Source organism: Phalacrocorax carbo, chromosome 22 (assembly GCF_963921805.1).
Source record: "Phalacrocorax carbo chromosome 22, bPhaCar2.1, whole genome shotgun sequence".
In the NCBI taxonomy this organism is placed as follows: Eukaryota; Metazoa; Chordata; class Aves; order Suliformes; family Phalacrocoracidae; genus Phalacrocorax; species Phalacrocorax carbo.
The window spans coordinates 6,705,849-6,722,620 of record NC_087534.1 but is presented as its reverse complement, the minus strand read 5'-3'; the positions used below and the strand labels follow the sequence as shown (position 1 = coordinate 6,722,620).

The following is a 16,772-nucleotide window of genomic DNA, read 5'->3' as shown; positions in this document are numbered from 1 at the left end:
AGGGTCGCCCCGACTCACCCCGCCTCAGTTCCCCTAGTCATTTTGGGGGAGCAACAATCATTACATTGGGGTGTATTTGCTTTTGGCAATTTGAAATGTCTCCTAAAGAAAACAACGAGTGAATATTATTCTTATTTACATAAATAACGGATAGGAGGCATGACACGAAAATAAATCTTGTAGCAGACTCTTGTGCAACCCAGACCTTCCCAAGTCAAGGCAGGGGAAGGAGCACATCAGCACCCGCCATTGGGTTGTTCCAGCAGCGTCACGCTGGAGCTGTTTGGATACAGCTGGAGAGCTGAAAGAGAGAACAAGGATTTCTTGTTTCAGAGAAAATCCCAGGGACGAGGCATTTCGGTGGTAGCTAGAGACTTGCTGCTGGCTCAGCTGGGCACTCGTCCTGAGTGGGACACCCTGTCACTGTGTCACCTCCAGCTGCTGCTCTGTCACTGCTGGAACCAGCGGGGGTGCTGCTGGCTCCGCAGAGCCATCCTCATCCCCACCAAGGCTCCCCAGCTGGGGACGGCATTTGGGAGCCAAGGGCACATTTCATGCAGCCACTGCCTTGGGTTTGTCTCCCGTTGACTTGCTCTGGTTGGGCATCTCACGAGGCGCTGCCCACAGATGAGGCCAGCAGTTACAGCCTGGGAAGGGGGGGACCGGGCAGCTGCAGCAGGTGCAGTGTTTTTCTGCTCTCCTGAAATGGCTTTGCAAAATTCAAAGCTCATCACGGGAGAGGTTTGAGCACGTCCCTGCAGGCTGTGGGGGCCACGTTGCACTGGCAAGTGTCCCTTGCCCAAGGTGCGTGTGGGGAGGTACGAGTTACCCGGGCGCCCGTCAGCTCCCCAGTGCGCTGCTGCGCTGCACAGCTGGTCTGCAGTGGGGGCTCCTGCGAAGGGGGGGCAAACACACTGCTGGGCGTGCATCTGCCCCCCCCCCCCAAGTTTCTGCCCAGGCCACACACCCCAGAGCCATTCACACAACCCAGCCAAAGCTGCTCGCGCCAGCACTGCCTGTGCAGCCCAGCAGAGGTTGCCTGCAGGGTGCAGGGTGCAGCGTACACGATGCAAGCCGCATGACACAGGGCACAGGGTGCGTGATAAAGGGTGCAGAGCACAGGATGCAGGGTGAAGGATGCAGGACACAGGGTATAAGGTGCAGGATGCAGAGCACAGGATGAGGGGTACAGGAGGCAGGGTGCAGGCTGAGGGGTGCAGGGTACAGGCTGAGGGGTGCAAGATGCAGGCTGAGGGATGCAGTGGGCAGGCTGAGGGGTGCAGGGGGCAGGGTGCAGGCTGAGGGGTGCCCGGTGCAGGCTGAGGGGTGCAGGGGGCAGGGGGCAGGCTGAGGGGTGCCTGGTGCAGGCTGAGGGGTGCCTGGTGCAGGCTGAGGGGTGCAGGGGGCAGGCTGAGGGGTGCCTGGTGCAGGCTGAGGGATGCAGTGGGCAGGCTGAGGGGTGCAGGGGGCAGGGTGCAGGCTGAGGGGTGCCTGGTGCAGGCTGAGGGGTGCCGGGGGCAGGCTGAGGGGTGCAGGGGAAAGCTGGGGGATGCAGGGTGCAGGCTGAGGGATGCCTGGTGCAGGCTGAGGGGTGCCTGGTGCAGGCTGAGGGGTGCCGGGTGCAGGCTGAGGGGTGCAGGGGGCAGGCTGAGGGGTGCAGGGGGAAAGCTGGGGGATGCAGTGGGCAGGCTGAGGGGTGCCGGGGGCAGGCTGAGGGGTGCCCGGTGCAGGCTGAGGGGTGCAGGGGGCAGGCTGAGGGGTGCCGGGGGCAGGCTGAGGGGTGCAGTGGGCAGGCTGAGGGGTGCAGGGGGCAGGCTGAGGGGTGCCCGGTGCAGGCTGAGGGGTGCCGGGGGCAGGCTGAGGGGTGCAGGGGGCAGGCTGAGGGGTGCAGTGGGCAGGCTGAGGGGTGCAGGGGGCAGGCTGAGGGGTGCAGGGCACAGGCTGAGGGGTGCCCGGTGCAGGCTGAGGGGTGCAGGGGGCAGGCTGAGGGGTGCCCGGTGCAGGCTGAGGGGTGCCCGGTGCAGGCTGAGGGGTGCAGGGCGCAGGCTGAGGGGTGCAGTGGGCAGGCTGAGGGGTGCAGGGCGCAGGCTGAGGGGTGCAGTGGGCAGGCTGAGGGGTGCCGGGGGCAGGCTGAGGGGTGCCCGGTGCAGGCTGAGGGGTGCAGTGGGCAGGCTGAGGGGTGCCGGGGGCAGGCTGAGGGGTGCCCGGTGCAGGCTGAGGGGTGCCGGGGGCAGGCTGAGGGGTGCCCGGTGCAGGCTGAGGGGTGCCCGGTGCAGGCTGAGGGGTGCAGTGGGCAGGCTGAGGGGTGCCGGGGGCAGGCTGAGGGGTGCCCGGTGCAGGCTGAGGGGTGCCGGGGGCAGGCTGAGGGGTGCAGGGGGCAGGCTGAGGGGTGCCCGGTGCAGGCTGAGGGGTGCCCGGTGCAGGCTGAGGGGTGCAGGGGGCAGGCTGAGGGGTGCAGGGGGCAGGCTGAGGGGTGCCCGGTGCAGGCTGAGGGGTGCCGGGGGCAGGCTGAGGGGTGCCCGGTGCAGGCTGAGGGGTGCCGGGGGCAGGCTGAGGGGTGCAGGGGGCAGGCTGAGGGGTGCCCGGTGCAGGCTGAGGGGTGCAGTGGGCAGGCTGAGGGGTGCCGGGGGCAGGCTGAGGGGTGCCCGGTGCAGGCTGAGGGGTGCAGTGGGCAGGCTGAGGGGTGCCGGGGGCAGGCTGAGGGGTGCAGGGGGCAGGCTGAGGGGTGCCCGGTGCAGGCTGAGGGGTGCCCGGTGCAGGCTGAGGGGTGCAGTGGGCAGGCTGAGGGGTGCCGGGGGCAGGCTGAGGGGTGCCCGGTGCAGGCTGAGGGGTGCCGGGGGCAGGCTGAGGGGTGCAGGGGGCAGGCTGAGGGGTGCCCGGTGCAGGCTGAGGGGTGCCCGGTGCAGGCTGAGGGGTGCAGGGGGCAGGCTGAGGGGTGCAGGGGGCAGGCTGAGGGGTGCCCGGTGCAGGCTGAGGGGTGCCGGGGGCAGGCTGAGGGGTGCCCGGCGCAGGCTGAGGGGTGCCGGGGGCAGGCTGAGGGGTGCAGGGCGCAGGCTGAGGGGTGCAGTGGGCAGGCTGAGGGGTGCCGGGGGCAGGCTGAGGGGTGCCGGGGGCAGGCTGAGGGGTGCCCGGTGCAGGCTGAGGGGTGCCGGGGGCAGGCTGAGGGGTGCCCGGTGCAGGCTGAGGGGTGCAGTGGGCAGGCTGAGGGGTGCCGGGGGCAGGCTGAGGGGTGCCCGGTGCAGGCTGAGGGGTGCCCGGTGCAGGCTGAGGGGTGCAGGGCGCAGGCTGAGGGGTGCCCGGTGCAGGCTGAGGGGTGCAGGGGGCAGGCTGAGGGGTGCCCGGTGCAGGCTGAGGGGTGCAGTGGGCAGGCTGAGGGGTGCCGGGGGCAGGCTGAGGGGTGCCCGGTGCAGGCTGAGGGGTGCAGGGCGCAGGCTGAGGGGTGCCCGGTGCAGGCTGAGGGGTGCAGGGGGCAGGCTGAGGGGTGCCGGGGGCAGGCTGAGGGGTGCAGGGCGCAGGCTGAGGGGTGCAGTGGGCAGGCTGAGGGGTGCCGGGGGCAGGCTGAGGGGTGCAGGGCGCAGGCTGAGGGGTGCAGGCTGAGCGGTGCCGGCCGGGGGTGCCGGTGCCGGCCGGGGGTGCCGCAGCGCGGGCTGCCAGCACCCCCTCGTGGCTGAGCGCCGGCCCCGCTGAGCCGCTCCCACGCCCGGCCCGGCCCCCCCCCGCCCCCTCCGGCGGCCCCCCCGGCCCAGCCCCCCCCCTCCCGCCCACGGCGAGCCCGGGCAGGGCGATGGGCCGAGCGGCTGCCCCAGCCCAGGGCTGAGCCGGGAGGCCCTTTCCCGGGGAGCCCCGGCTGGGGTGGGCGAGGGGCACCCCTCGCCTCCCACGGCTGCTGCAGGACACGGACCCCCTGCCACCGTGTACACTCACGTACGGCCACACACACACACGCCCCCAGGGTGCACCCCATCATGCGATGCACCCCATGCCAGCACGGTGTGTACCCACCGTGGTACTCGCCCCGTCCCCGTGTGTCCTTGGGCATGGCGTGTGCCCCTATACTGTGTGCACCCCCCACATTGTGCACCCCACTTTGCTTACCACCACTCCCCACCCTGCAGGCAACGTGCCCCCCCTTTTTAGCAGCAAATCTTGGGGTGCCACAGACTGGCTGCAGAGTCCAGGGTTTCAAGCTGCCGTGCCCCAAAGCGATGCCACCCCTGCCTGCACCCATGGGGCAGCCAGCTGCGCCCCCACCACAGCGTTAGGGCTGTTTAATACATCCCCCTCCCACGCACGCAGCGCACACATCAGGAGAGACCCCAAAAGGACAAATCTGCCAGGTTTGTTCCAAACGAGACTTTATTAACAAGGCAAGGCGCTGGGGCCTGGCCAGCATAGCCGGGGGAGACCCAGCTTGTGCTCCAGCGGGGACCAGGAGCCGCTCCTCCCACGGGGAACGGCTGCACAGGAGAGCCCTCGAGGAGCTGGGGCCACCACCGAGGCTGGGGGGATCATGGTGACGTCTGCCTCCAGCCACAAATCCCCGAGATTCATTTTCCTCCAGGCTGTCTGGGGAGGCAACACCAGCCAGTGCCCAGGTCCCGATACCCGGCCAGTCCCCAGAGCCCCTCCAAAAGGCACCGCGGTCCCGGGGCACCAAGTGAGGCAACAGCAGCTGGTGAAAGCCAAACCCTCCCAAGGCAAGGTGGGGGTCTCCGCTAGAAGAAGAGGGTGTGGAGGCACAGCCAAAGGCACAAGACAAACATGGAGATGATAAGAGCTTTAAAAACATCCTCAAGTCTTTCTCAGCCCTTACTGAGTTTCCCTGCTTGGCACTTCATCCCTTTCAAATCAAAACAGAAGACCTGCAAGAAGGCACAGCCCAGCACAGCTGCTCCTGCGTGCAGAACCCAAGGCTAAGGCAGAGCTGGGGCTGTCTCCAGCCTCGAGGGACAAGCCACGATGGCTCCAACCTGGCAGCAGGGTGCCCAGGACCACCTCAGCTGAAGTCCCGGTCCGGCAGCACCAGTGGAGCCACCAACGTCCAGAGGTAGAGCAGGAGCCCGGCCCAGCTGGAGCAGATCTTCACCCACACGGCTGTCCAGGGACTCGTCAGCACCTGCAAGTTCTCATCAGGCCTGAAACAGCAAACAAGCAGGCGGCACCCATCACCACGCTGTGCCAGCAGGGTGGCATCCCCCTGCACGCCCCCAGCACGGCGGGCAGCAACCACACTGTGAAGGGGTGGAGGCTGTGATCACTGAGCCATGGGTGCAATGCAAAGGGCATGGAGGGGAGAGAGGAGGAGCCCCGTGCCTGTGGCCACACAGCTCCCCACAGCTCGCCCAGGGGATGCGACCCTGGTGCTGCAGCTTACAGCACCCCAGGGCCTGGGTCTCTGCTCCCCCCCCATGTCCCAGGGGGTCCCGGGCTGCAGCGGAGGATGCTGCAGCCGCAAGCTGGCAGCTCTATGCTACCTAAAAATAATTAACGGTGATTAGGGTGCACGTTAAGTGGGTTTGCACATGGATGCACCTCAGTGAACAGCTGTGCCCAGGGCAGGAGCTGGGAGGATGCCAGGAGAAGGGGGTGCAGAGGAAGGGGCACAGCCCCCGGCCCCGCCAGAGCTCTGCCCACCTGTACCAGTTGGTGAGCGTCATCATGATGTAGAGGGCAGCCAGGAGAAGGCAGAGGTGGAAGAAGGTGTAGTTGTAGGACACGCCGTCCTGCTCGTTGTCGTAGGCACGGTGCAGCCCGCTCTCCACGGCCGCCTCGCTGCCCGCCCCGGCTGCGCTTTCCTCCGTCAGCATCAGCTTGTTGACCTGCGGGTGGTCCGAGGAGCGGACGCTGCGGGCAGAGGGGCGGCAGGCTCAGGGCTGCCTGCCCGCTGCCTCCTCGGCTGCCCCCCAGCCCGAGCTCAGCCCCCCCATGCCCACCCGCCTCAGGATACCCTGCAGGGCCATCCCTGGGACTGGCACAGCAGTTTTGGGGATGCAGCTTCTGTGGAAACCCTAAAAGCTGTGACCATGACCCTGCAGAGCAGCCGGCCTGTGCCCCTGGGGACCAGGATGGCTTTGCAAGAGGCACTTAGTGTCAAAAACCTTGGACCAGGCTGCAACCTCCCCTCCAGCACTGCCGTTCCCTAAAAGCCACCCGATGCCTCCCTGCTCTGGGCAGGGAGAGGGACGGTGCAGTCCCTGGGGTCACGAGCCAAGTCCTCACCTGATGAAGAGGGTGCAGAGGATGAAGATTATCAGCCCCACGATGCTCGGGGCATCCCACCAGGTTGTCAGCGGCTGGGTGGCTGTTGCCGAGCCGGTGCTGTTCCTCACCAGCAGCGTGGGGTTACAGGTGTGGGCTAGGGGGGGACAGGCAGGGGGTTCAGCACCTTTCCCAGCCCCCAGAGACCCAGGGGGCAAAGCACCCACCCCAGTGCGTGGTCCTGCCCCGTGCACCCCCCTCCTGAGCCTGAGGCCACATCCTTCTTACTTGGTACATTGGCCAGGGCGGACCAGGTGACATAGATGGTGTAGAGGGTGATGAGGGATGCCTGCAGCAGCCCTGAGTGTGGCTGAGCATCCTGCAAACATAACAGTGGGTGCTCAGGGCTGGCCCCATATACCTGGGGTGGCCCCGCGGTGACACAGCCACTGGCCTCCCAGGTGCTCCCCCCACCACCTCACCTGGATCTTGGGCAGGATGGACACGGCAGAGACAATGAGGCAGAGGATGAGGTTGATGCTGATGAGGACCTTGCCCTCCGTGCATCCCTCAGGCTTGGTGTAGTAGATGTAGAGCAACACTATGGCCGCAATGGAGGTGGCGTAGAAGATGAAGGTGATGATGCAAAGGGCTGGGGGAGGGAGAAAGCAAAAAGGAAGGATGCTGGAGCAGAGCCCTGAGTCCCCGCCAGCTCAGTGTCACCCACTCCCAGGATGAGTTTCACCATCCCTAAACCCTCTGCGGTGCCAGCTGTACCGACCTGCATACCAGCCCTTGGCGTTGCTCTCGCCCGCGTTACGCAGCCACAGCTGGCTCCAGGAGTGGGCGAAGTCGATGAGGAGGACGAGCTGGATGAGGATGAAGAGGAAGGAGCCGACCACACCAAAGTAAAACCAGACTTGAGGGGAAGAGAAAAACCAGCTAATAGCAGGGAAAATGGGAATTGGGCAATAGCGGGGGCACGCAGCAGCAGGGATGCCGACTCCAGCCCTGGGTTTAGAATCATAGAATCACAGAATGGTTTGGGCTGGAGGGGACTTTCAGAGCCCGTCCAGCCCAACCCCCCTGCAGTGAGCAGGGACAGCTTCAACCAGATCAGGTCGCTCAGAGCCCCGTCCAGCCTGGCCTTGGATGTTTCCAGGGATGGGGCATCTACAGCCTCTTGGGCAACCTGGGCCAGTGTCTCACCACCCTCAATTTAAAAAAACTTTTTCCTTATATCCAGTCTAAATCTACCCTCCTTTAGTTTAAAACCATCACCCCATGTCCTGTCACAGCAGGCCTTGCTAAAGGGATTGCCCCATAACCCTGTGTAATCCTGTGCTGGGGGTTAACCCAGCGATGCAGAGGAGAGCGGGGGCAGCTCCTCACCTGAGGTGAAGGCACCATCGGGGATGTAGAAGGCCCCCACCGTGATCCCCACCAGCGCCAGGAACTTGAAGAACCAGAAGCTGCAGGAGGAGAGAGGAGGCACAGTCTGCAAGCGGGAACCCAGCTGGGCAGAGGGGGGTCTGCCCCCACACCAGCATCCCCCCACCCCAGGGCCGAACGCTCACCCGTTCTGCACGGCGGCGCGCGGGTCCTTGCTGCTGCGCACGCACACCATGAGCGCGGCGAAGAGGAAGAAGAAGGCGGCCATGGCGAAGCCCATGCGGTACACAGCTTTGTGGCCCAGGAAGCTGCCGCAGTCAACGTGGGTCTGGACCCCCAGGACTGACCCACTGCCTTCACAGAAGCCAGGGAGCTGCAAAGGCGACGGGAGGGTGACCATCACCACAGCGCCCTGCACCCACCATGAGCCTTGGTGCCACCAAAGATGGCCCAGCCCACGGCTGCTCCAATGCCACCTGTAAAGCAAGCGGTTGGCTTGCTCGGGGACAGTGGTGGGGACACAGCGAAAGCCTCCCTGCAGCTCAGTAGAAAGCTGCGATGAAACCAGCATTTCCCAAAAAGACTGGCCTGCCTTCGCATTAGCTTGGCTGGCAGGCCTCAGCTCCCTGCATCTGAAGTCCCACCTTCATGACTTGCAAGTCACTTGGCCAATTTATCCCAAAAATGGGATGTAGGAAACTTTCCTGGGAGACATCTGGGAAAATTAGATAATGCATGAAATTATCCCACTGCAATTTCCCCTCTGTGGAAAACCGTGGTTAATAACACCTTCTCCCAGTGAGATGCTCAGAAAAAAGAAGGAACAGAAGCAACATCATGCCCTAAAACTTCACTTTCTCATTCAGCCTCACATACCCACCCACCACAAACTAAACCTCTTCCCCAGGGCATCCAAGCCCAACGACCCCCGTGAGTTATTTACCTTGTGCAGCTCCTTCTCCACGCCAGGGATTATCATAATGATGGACACGAGGGTGCCGAGGAAGAGGAAGAAGGTGAAGAGGAGGCGGGAGATGGTGGAGTTCTTGGCCGAGGGGCAGCAGCCGCAGAGCAGGCACGGCGCGGAGCCACAGAGACATGACACCTGCAACGAGAGCATCCCCGTGTTGGAGGGGTTGAAATTGGCCCTGGAACATGTGCACCGTCCTTTAAATGCTGAGACAAGACTTTTTTCTTTCTCTCGCCTCCCAGCAAGGAAACATTTCCACGCTGCGGGAAAGCCGAGGAAGTCAAAGCAGCTCAATTCCCCGTCTCGCCCATCAGATGTTTTGGCTCCAGAGCGATGCCCTCCCACTTTATTCCCATGGGGAATCGCTCCATCCCCTTGGGAATTGCTCCAAACCCATTTAAGTGTCCCTGCAGAAGGGAGCCAGGGTGATCCTGTTAACCCTGAGCTTGTGATGCTCTGCAGCCACCCAGCCTGACCTTGCAAATGACCTTGAAACAACCCATGACACAGGGGTCTCCTTGGTGGGGAGGCCCATAACTAGTGGTGTTCCCCAGGGGTCTGTGCTGGGTCCAGCCCTGTTCCATATATTTACCAGTGGCCTGTATGAAGGGACAGAGCGTCCCCTCAGCGAGTTCGCTGACGATCCCGAGCCGGGAGGAGCGGCTGATGTGCCGGAGGGCTGTGCTGGCATCCAGCGAGGGCTGGGCAGGCTGGAGAGCTGGGCCCAGGGGATCATCAGGGAATTCAACAGGAGCCAGTGCAGGGTCCTGCCCCTGGGGAGGAACAGCCCCCCGCACCAGCACAGGCTGGGGGGGACCTGCTGGAGAGCGGCTCTGCTGAGAGGCCCTGGGGGTGCTGGGGGGCAGCGAGGTGACCCTGAGCCAGCACCGGGCCCTTGGGGCCAAGGGGGCCAGCGGTGTCCTGGGGGGCATGGAAAGGAGTGTGGGCAGCAGGGCGAGGGAGGTTCTCCTCCCCCTCTGCTCTGCCCCAGTGAGGCCACATCTGGGGTGCTGCGGCCAGTCCTGGGCCCCCCAGTTCAAGACAGACAGGGAACTGCTGGAGCAAGGCCAGGGGGGAGCTGCCAAGGGGATCAGGGGCTGGAGCATCTCCCTTGTGAGGAAAGGCTGAGAGACCTGGGCTTGTTCAGCCTGGAGAAGAGAAGGCTGAGGGGGGTCTCATCGATGCTTATCAATATCTGAAGGGTGGGTGTCAGGGGGATGGGGCCGGGCTCTTTTCAGCGGTGCCCAACGCCAGGCCAAGGGGCCACGGGCACAAGCTGGAACACGGGAAGTTCCCCCTGAACATGAGGCCAAACCCCTTCCCTGTGCGGGTGCCAGAGCAGGGGCACAGGCTGCCCAGAGAGGCTGTGGGGTCCCTTCCCTGGAGACATTCACCCCCCGCCTGGCCGCGGCCCTGTGCCCCTGCTCTGGGGGTGCCTGCTCACGCAGGGGTGGGACGGGGTGAGCTCCAGGGGTCCCTTCCGACCCCCGCCAGTCTGGGACTCTGTGAAATCCGGCATGGGCAGCGCTGCCGGGTGCGCCCTCGCCCCAGTGCGCGGTGGTGTGGGTGACATTCGCAGTGAGACCAGGGACATGAGACTCGCGCCACTGCAGAACAGCTGCAGGGGGGTTGTATAGCAGGTTTTAATGGGGCGGGAACGCAGGATACTGCCACAGCCCTGACTGTGGCATCCCTGATCTGGATGGGGAAGATTTTTAGTCTCTTAATCACCCGCGCCAGCCCTGGGATCTCCCAGCCTGCTGCCACATCCTGAAACTCCTGTTTTCCCAAAAAGAGGCTGAAGTTGGAGAATAAATAGGGCATTTTCAAGCAAGAGAATGGAAGAAGCTTTTTGGGATGGCCTGTCACTCCTGGGTCACTAATCCACTATGTCATGCGAGCAGAAGGTCCCACGTTAAATTTTTGGGGAAAAAACCAGGCAAATAAGGTGTCTCTTCGGTTTGCATTGAAGCTGCTGCACTCTCAGGAATTATCGGGGCTGGCTGGAGACATAAAACCAACATTGAGGCAAAGCAGGTGGCGATGCCCTCCTGGCTGCTGGACCAAGAGCCAGTTTTGACCCCATGTAAACAAACAGATGGGCTGAAGTGCTAAATAAAGCCTCAAAGGACCCAAAAGCTAAATTAAAACTACATTCCCAACTCTGCCCCAGCTCCCCATGGTGTGAGCGGCAACAGTGGGGCTCTCGGGGCAGGCAGCACAAACAACGTAACAGCAAAATACAGCCCGAGTCCTCTAAAATAGGGGAACTTCAGGGTATTTCCTTTTTTATCAATGCCGCACTGAAGCCATCACAAGCCCACAGCCTCCCCGTCGCACACACCGGCCCAGGGAGCAACAAGAAATCCCCAAGCGGGTGCTGGCAAGCTTCCAGCTACAGAACAACGGGAATTAAATATTTGGAGTTTGTTTAAAATACTACTGCTTCGCTTTCCAAATATTTTTCTCTAGTTAAATGCATTCCCAAATCCACTTATTTTAAAATTTACAGAACTGGGTGTTTTTAATTCCCTGTATCAGAGCCAGCTTCTTCCTAGGAAATCCTGTGACCGTCCCCAGTCCTCAGCAAACTACTTTCCCTCTATTTACAAGCTAACTTCATCGATTTATTTTGCTTTTGATACTTCATTTCTTCCCTTTGAACAGCTCTTCCCCTCCTGCACTTGAGACACACCAGCCAGCCAGATGCACTTGTAAGCACAAGAAGAGTCCATCTCTCTTCTAGTATTAAGGGTTGCACGTGTTGTGTGTTTATTTTGGCTACGTACTTCCTAATGACAACCAGCAATCAATATTAATTAAATATTGCTCAGTATCAACCCAAATATATATTTCTCATCACTAAAATTTGTGTAAAAAATGGACGTGGCAGAAAAAAGCCAGGTGTTGAGCTGCTGGGTGAGAAGGATGTCAAACCTGCAGCTCCCTCATCAGGGATGCTCATGAGCAATCGCTTTGATGCCCCCAAACCACTAGAGGTGGCTTTGAATTTCTTTCCTAAATATAAGCACATCATTATTTGAGGAAAATCACCTCCTTCCTGATCTATTCCTCTTTACCCACACCCTAGTCCCATGTCCCAGCCCCACCAGAGGCTGTGTTGAGCTGAGGGTGCCCACAGGAGCTGAGGCGGGCGAGAGGAGCCCCCGCATCCCATGGGGACCCTCATCACGCCTCTCCAGGAGCTACTCAAGAGACATCACTTTATGTTTCCATCTTGAAAGGATGAAAAAAACAGCCTTCAATTAGAGATTGCTTCCTTTCAAGCTCATTAAATGCACCACTTGCACAAGAATGCACTTAAAATGTGCCAGTGTTACTGTATTTCACCTTCAAATTAAAAAAAAAAATAGAGTACAGCAACAAAAATCCCTTTTAATGCAGAATTGCTGCGTTATTTGACCTGGCCTAGCAAAGCACCTGGGCACACGCTTAACTTTAAGCTCATCAATACCTCCAGCTCCTCTCCCTTCAGTGTCAACTGAAATAAAAAGCACCAGTCCCAAAATCACTGACGCTGGCCTGGAAAATCGTGAGGTTTGTTGTTGTTTAATTTGGGGTGGGATTTGGGGGCTCAGCCCCACGTCCAAGCATCACCGAAGATGTGCAGGAGGCACGGCCTCAGGTGTCACGTTTTCCCCAGGGTCGGTGTGGGAAGAGGGTGTGAAGGGGTGTCCACAGGGCCACGATGGAGCTGGGCTGAAGGGGGGAACCCTTGCCCCACGTGCAGCCTCCAAACCTTGCGGCTGACCTCGGGGAAAGCTGCAGGTGGATGAGCTGGTTTCTAGTCCGAGGTTTTCGGGAGCCCGCAGCACCCCTGGAGCTTGCACAGGTTTGTTTTCAAGGACGACTCTTACATGGCCAAGCTCCATGGTTGTATTTCAGGTTCTACAGTCTCTTGCAACCAGAGGAAGGCAACCGCCGAGGTAACGGGGTACAACAGCCCCGTCCCGCTGACCTGCTCTGTGCAGCAGTAACGCGAGAGTCTCCCTCTAAGCTCCTCCGCAAAGGAAGCAGATCCCTTGGGCCATGTGCTAACCTGACCTGCTGCCTGGGCACCTCTTGAATTCAGGCGTTTTCTTTAAAAAGCAAATAGGTTAAAAGCAAGGAAAATCCTCCCACATTAAGGCAGCGCTGGACACGCTCTGATACACCTTCTGTCAAAGGCTTTCAAAGACGCCTGTAAGTATGAACGTGGCCAACGACCAAACAGCAGGATGGAAAAAAGCCAGCTGAGGGAAGTGGTTGCAGCATGAGAGCAGCAGATTAGCGAGGAAGCATCAGTTTTCAGCCACTGCAGACAGAAGATTAATCTCTCCAGTTTCGCTATCGACTTCCTCATTAAATCCAGCTCACCTGCAGCCCGACTTGCACGTAAGGGCTGCTGTGCTCTCTCCTCTGCCTGGAGGCTGGGCGAGCGTGGCCAGAGCCGGACAAGCACTGTCCACCCAGTCCAACGCGGGTAAATGCAACAACACCAACCCAACACCCACCCCAACTACACCAAATCAACAACACCAGCCCAACACCCACCCCAACAACACATCTTCCGCAAGCTGCCTTCACGCCAGCAAACCCAGGGACGCAGAGACTGCGTCAGCCACAAGCAATGTCGAGCAACCGGTCCTTATCTCCCGTTTAACTAATGACCCATCAGGTTAATCAGTACCAAACCCACAGGGTGAGGCACAGGCGTGGGAGGCTGGTGGCTCTCACCTCTGGCAGATGGCTTTGCGTTGGTACTACGAGGCTGATAGTCCCCACGGGGTGCCCAAACCATGCCAGAGGGCTGCACGAGCGCCCCGGGTGTGCTTTGGCTTGGGCAGGCTTCTGCTGGCAAACACCAAGCCTGCCCCCCCAGGAAGGCAGCTGGAGGTGACCGCCCAGAGTAGGGCAAATCGCTGCAGGCAGAGAAAGGGAAATTTTTCTTGTGCGGTGCAAAGTGTCACCCAGGAGCGGCTTGTAGAGTTTTAACAGTGCTGAAAGATGGCTTGGGAATCATACAGTCAGTAAGGTTGGAAAAGGCCTCTAGGATCATCAAGTCCAACCATCAACCCAACATGACCGTGTCTCCCAAACCATGCCCTCCGGTGCTGCTTTGAGTCAAATGATGCAGGCTGACCAGAAGGAGTTACTTCAGATTTTCTTATTAAAAATTTTAAAAAATACATGCGGGGGTTGTTTGGTTTGGAGAGTGGTTTTTTTTTTCCTCTGCTGTGGTTTTTCAGTTCAGAATTGAGCTAAAACACCCTTTTAGTCAGCCAGCTCCACTGGATGGAACAGGAGAGCTAAACCTATATAGCAACTCTACCCCGTTACTAGAATAGTTTTTCAGGGAGAAAAAAAAAAAACAGAATTAGGGCAGAAGCCTCCCCAGCCCTGCTCTGGAATAACTCCCAGCTTTTCCAATACCTGCCCATAAGGAAAAGTATCGGAGGTGTATTACAGATAGAGGCCTTGCAAACCACCCTCCTCCCAGTCTTTTGTTTCTAAAGCTCCTTGTTTGTCAAACCACCAAAATTTTGAGGTCGAGTTGCAAAACTGGCCCCGTTTCCAGGCTGGCAGCTCACGGGCTGGTTTCACAGCCCTGCCTTGGCCCCGTGCCCACAGGTGAGGCAATGCCAGGAAAGGCAATGCCGGCCATGGGCCGCAGCCTGCGTCACCGGGCACGGCACCCCAAATCACGCACCCTGCGTCACCGGGCACGGCACCCCAAATCACACACCCTGCACCCGCCCTGCACCTGCCCTGGGCCATGGCACCCCACACAGAGCCCTGCCACACGCACACCTGTACCCCCCAGCTCCTTCTCTTATTCCCGCCCCCCACTTTGGGGCTCAGCAGTGAGAAGCAGGCAGGACCCCCGGCCCCTCAGCATCGCGTGGGTGCTGCGGGGTGTCAGCCCTTGCTTCCCCCAGGCACAGTGGTACCAGGTCCCCCCCACCCCGGTGGCTACCCACGTCCCTCAGGTGCACTGGGGTGCACAGCCCCAGATACACTCAAACTCCAGGCTCCCCCCAACCATGACATTTGTGAGCCCCAGAGTTCCCTGGGGTGAACCCTCAGGGTCTCCCCTGGACACCCTGGGGTACATTGGGATGCCCTGCTCCAGGGATGCCCCGCATCCCTCCAGGCACAGAGGGGTGCATCCCCCCCAAGCATCCCCTGGCTACTCAGGGGTGCATCCCCCGGGGGTCCCCTGCATCCCTCACATACATAGGGGTGCAGGTCCCCGGGGTCCCCTGCATCCCCTCGGGGGTCCCCTGCATCCCTCACATACACAGGGGTGCGCGTCCCCAGGGTCCCCTGCATCCCCCCGGGGGTCCCCTGCATCCCTCACATACACAGGGGTGCGCGTCCCCAGGGTCCCCTGCATCCCCCCGGGGGTCCCCTGCATCCCTCACATACACAGGGGTGCGCGTCCCCAGGGTCCCCTGCATCCCCTCGGGGGTCCCCTGCATCCCTCACATACACAGGGGTGCGCGTCCCCAGGGTTCCCTGCATCCCCCCGGGGGTCCCCTGCATCCCTCACATACACAGGGGTGCACGTCCCCAGGGTCCCCTGCATCCCCCCGGGGGTCCCCTGCATCCCTCACATACACAGGGGTGCGCGTCCCCAGGGTTCCCTGCATCCCCCCGGGGGTCCCCTGCATCCCTCACATACACAGGGGTGCGCGTCCCCAGGGTCCCCTGCATCCCCCCGGGGGTCCCCTGCATCCCTCACATACACAGGGGTGCGCGTCCCCAGGGTCCCCTGCATCCCCTCGGGGGTCCCCTGCATCCCTCACATACACAGGGGTGCGCGTCCCCAGGGTCCCCTGCATCCCCTCGGGGGTCCCCTGCATCCCTCACATACACAGGGGTGCACGTCCCCAGGGTTCCCTGCATCCCCCCGGGGGTCCCCCGCAGGCACAGAGAGGTGCATCCCCCTGGAACCCCCAGCGTCTCCTGCCCCCACCCACGCCACCCCACCCCACCCCACCCCACCCCCGGCTGCAGCGGGCCTGGATCTCCCCTGGGCCCCCCGCGCGTGTATCGGGACGCACCCCTCCGTTGCTCCCAGACCTCCCCTGGACCCTCCTCCGGACCCGCAGCACCAGGGTGCGTGTCGACCCCCCCCACCCCCGCCCCCGCCCCCCCCCCCCCGGGGCGCCGCCGGGGCGGGCACTCACGCAGCTGAGCAGGGAGCAGACGCCGAGGCAGGCCCCCATGGTGCGGCCGCGGCTGCCGCCGGCTCCCGGCTCCCGCTGCGGGGCTCCCCGGCTCCCCGCCCCCCGCCGCCGCGCGGGCTCCGCCCGGGCCGGCCCCGGGGCGCCGAGCTCGGGGCGCGTCGCTGCCGCCGCGCCTCCCCCGGGGCGGCCCCTGCGGCTGCGGGGCGGGGGAGCAGCGCCGGGGCGGGTCCCCCCTGGGTTCCTCCCGGGTGCCCCCCGGCCGGGTACCCCCCCGGGTCCCTCCCGGGTCCCTCGGTCCCTCCGGGGCGGGACTCCCCGGATCCCTCGATCCCCCCCCCCGCATCCCTCGATACCCCCCGGGTGCTCCCCGGGTCGCTCCCGGGTCCCTCGATAGCCCCCGGGTACCCCCCGGCTCCCTCCCGGATCCTTCAGTCCCTCCCACGGCTCCCTCCCGACGGCAGAGCAGCCCCTCCAGCCCCCCCACCCCACCCCCACCCCGAGCCCCTGCCGCCCCCGACCGGGGAGGTGGCAGCCCCGGACCCTCCTTCACCGTTTACGGCCGAGGGGACCCCACCGACACCCCGAGCCTGGTCCGGAGAGGAGTCTCTGGGATGCCCCCGGGGCTGGGGAGGATGCCCAGGCCCACACTGCCGGGGCTCTCCCTCGCCGCGAAGCAGCCCGCGGGGAGGGGTCGGCTTCTCTGAAGGCATCTCAGGGTCCCGAGGGGTATTTTGAGTGTGTTTGCTGTGAGCTGGGTCCCTTTGGAAAGGCCGGGTCGGGTCCCCACCACCGCCTGTCCCCAGAGCAGCTGGCGATGCTGCGGGAGCCTGGGGTCATCAGGAGAGAAATTAGTGAAGCCCTGTGATTTTTCACAGATGAATGCTGCTTGGGCAGCCAGATGTGGCCTTGCTGAGAGGGGCGGAGGGGACACATGGGCTCAAGCACAGTGGCTGTGCTTGAGGCCCAGGAAGAACAGAGTGTCGGGCTGCTACCCCTGGACATCAAGTCCTACAAGTCCA

At 62.3% G+C, this 16,772-nt stretch overlaps 1 protein-coding gene across 1 annotated transcript; it reads right to left on the bottom strand.

Moving 5' to 3' along the window:
* Window positions 1-4,338: 4,338 nt before the first annotated feature.
* SERINC2 (serine incorporator 2) lies at window positions 4,339-15,910 on the bottom strand. Its single transcript, XM_064471241.1, has 10 exons — window positions 15,754-15,910; window positions 8,534-8,695; window positions 7,776-7,963; window positions 7,591-7,670; window positions 6,980-7,117; window positions 6,681-6,850; window positions 6,487-6,577; window positions 6,220-6,355; window positions 5,635-5,844; window positions 4,339-5,135 (listed from the first exon to the last, which is right to left on the bottom strand). The coding sequence occupies exons 1-10, from the start codon at window positions 15,790-15,792 to the stop codon at window positions 4,997-4,999; spliced, it is 1,353 nt and encodes a 450-aa protein (XP_064327311.1). The 5' UTR covers window positions 15,793-15,910; the 3' UTR covers window positions 4,339-4,996.
* Window positions 15,911-16,772: the final 862 nt, after the last annotated feature.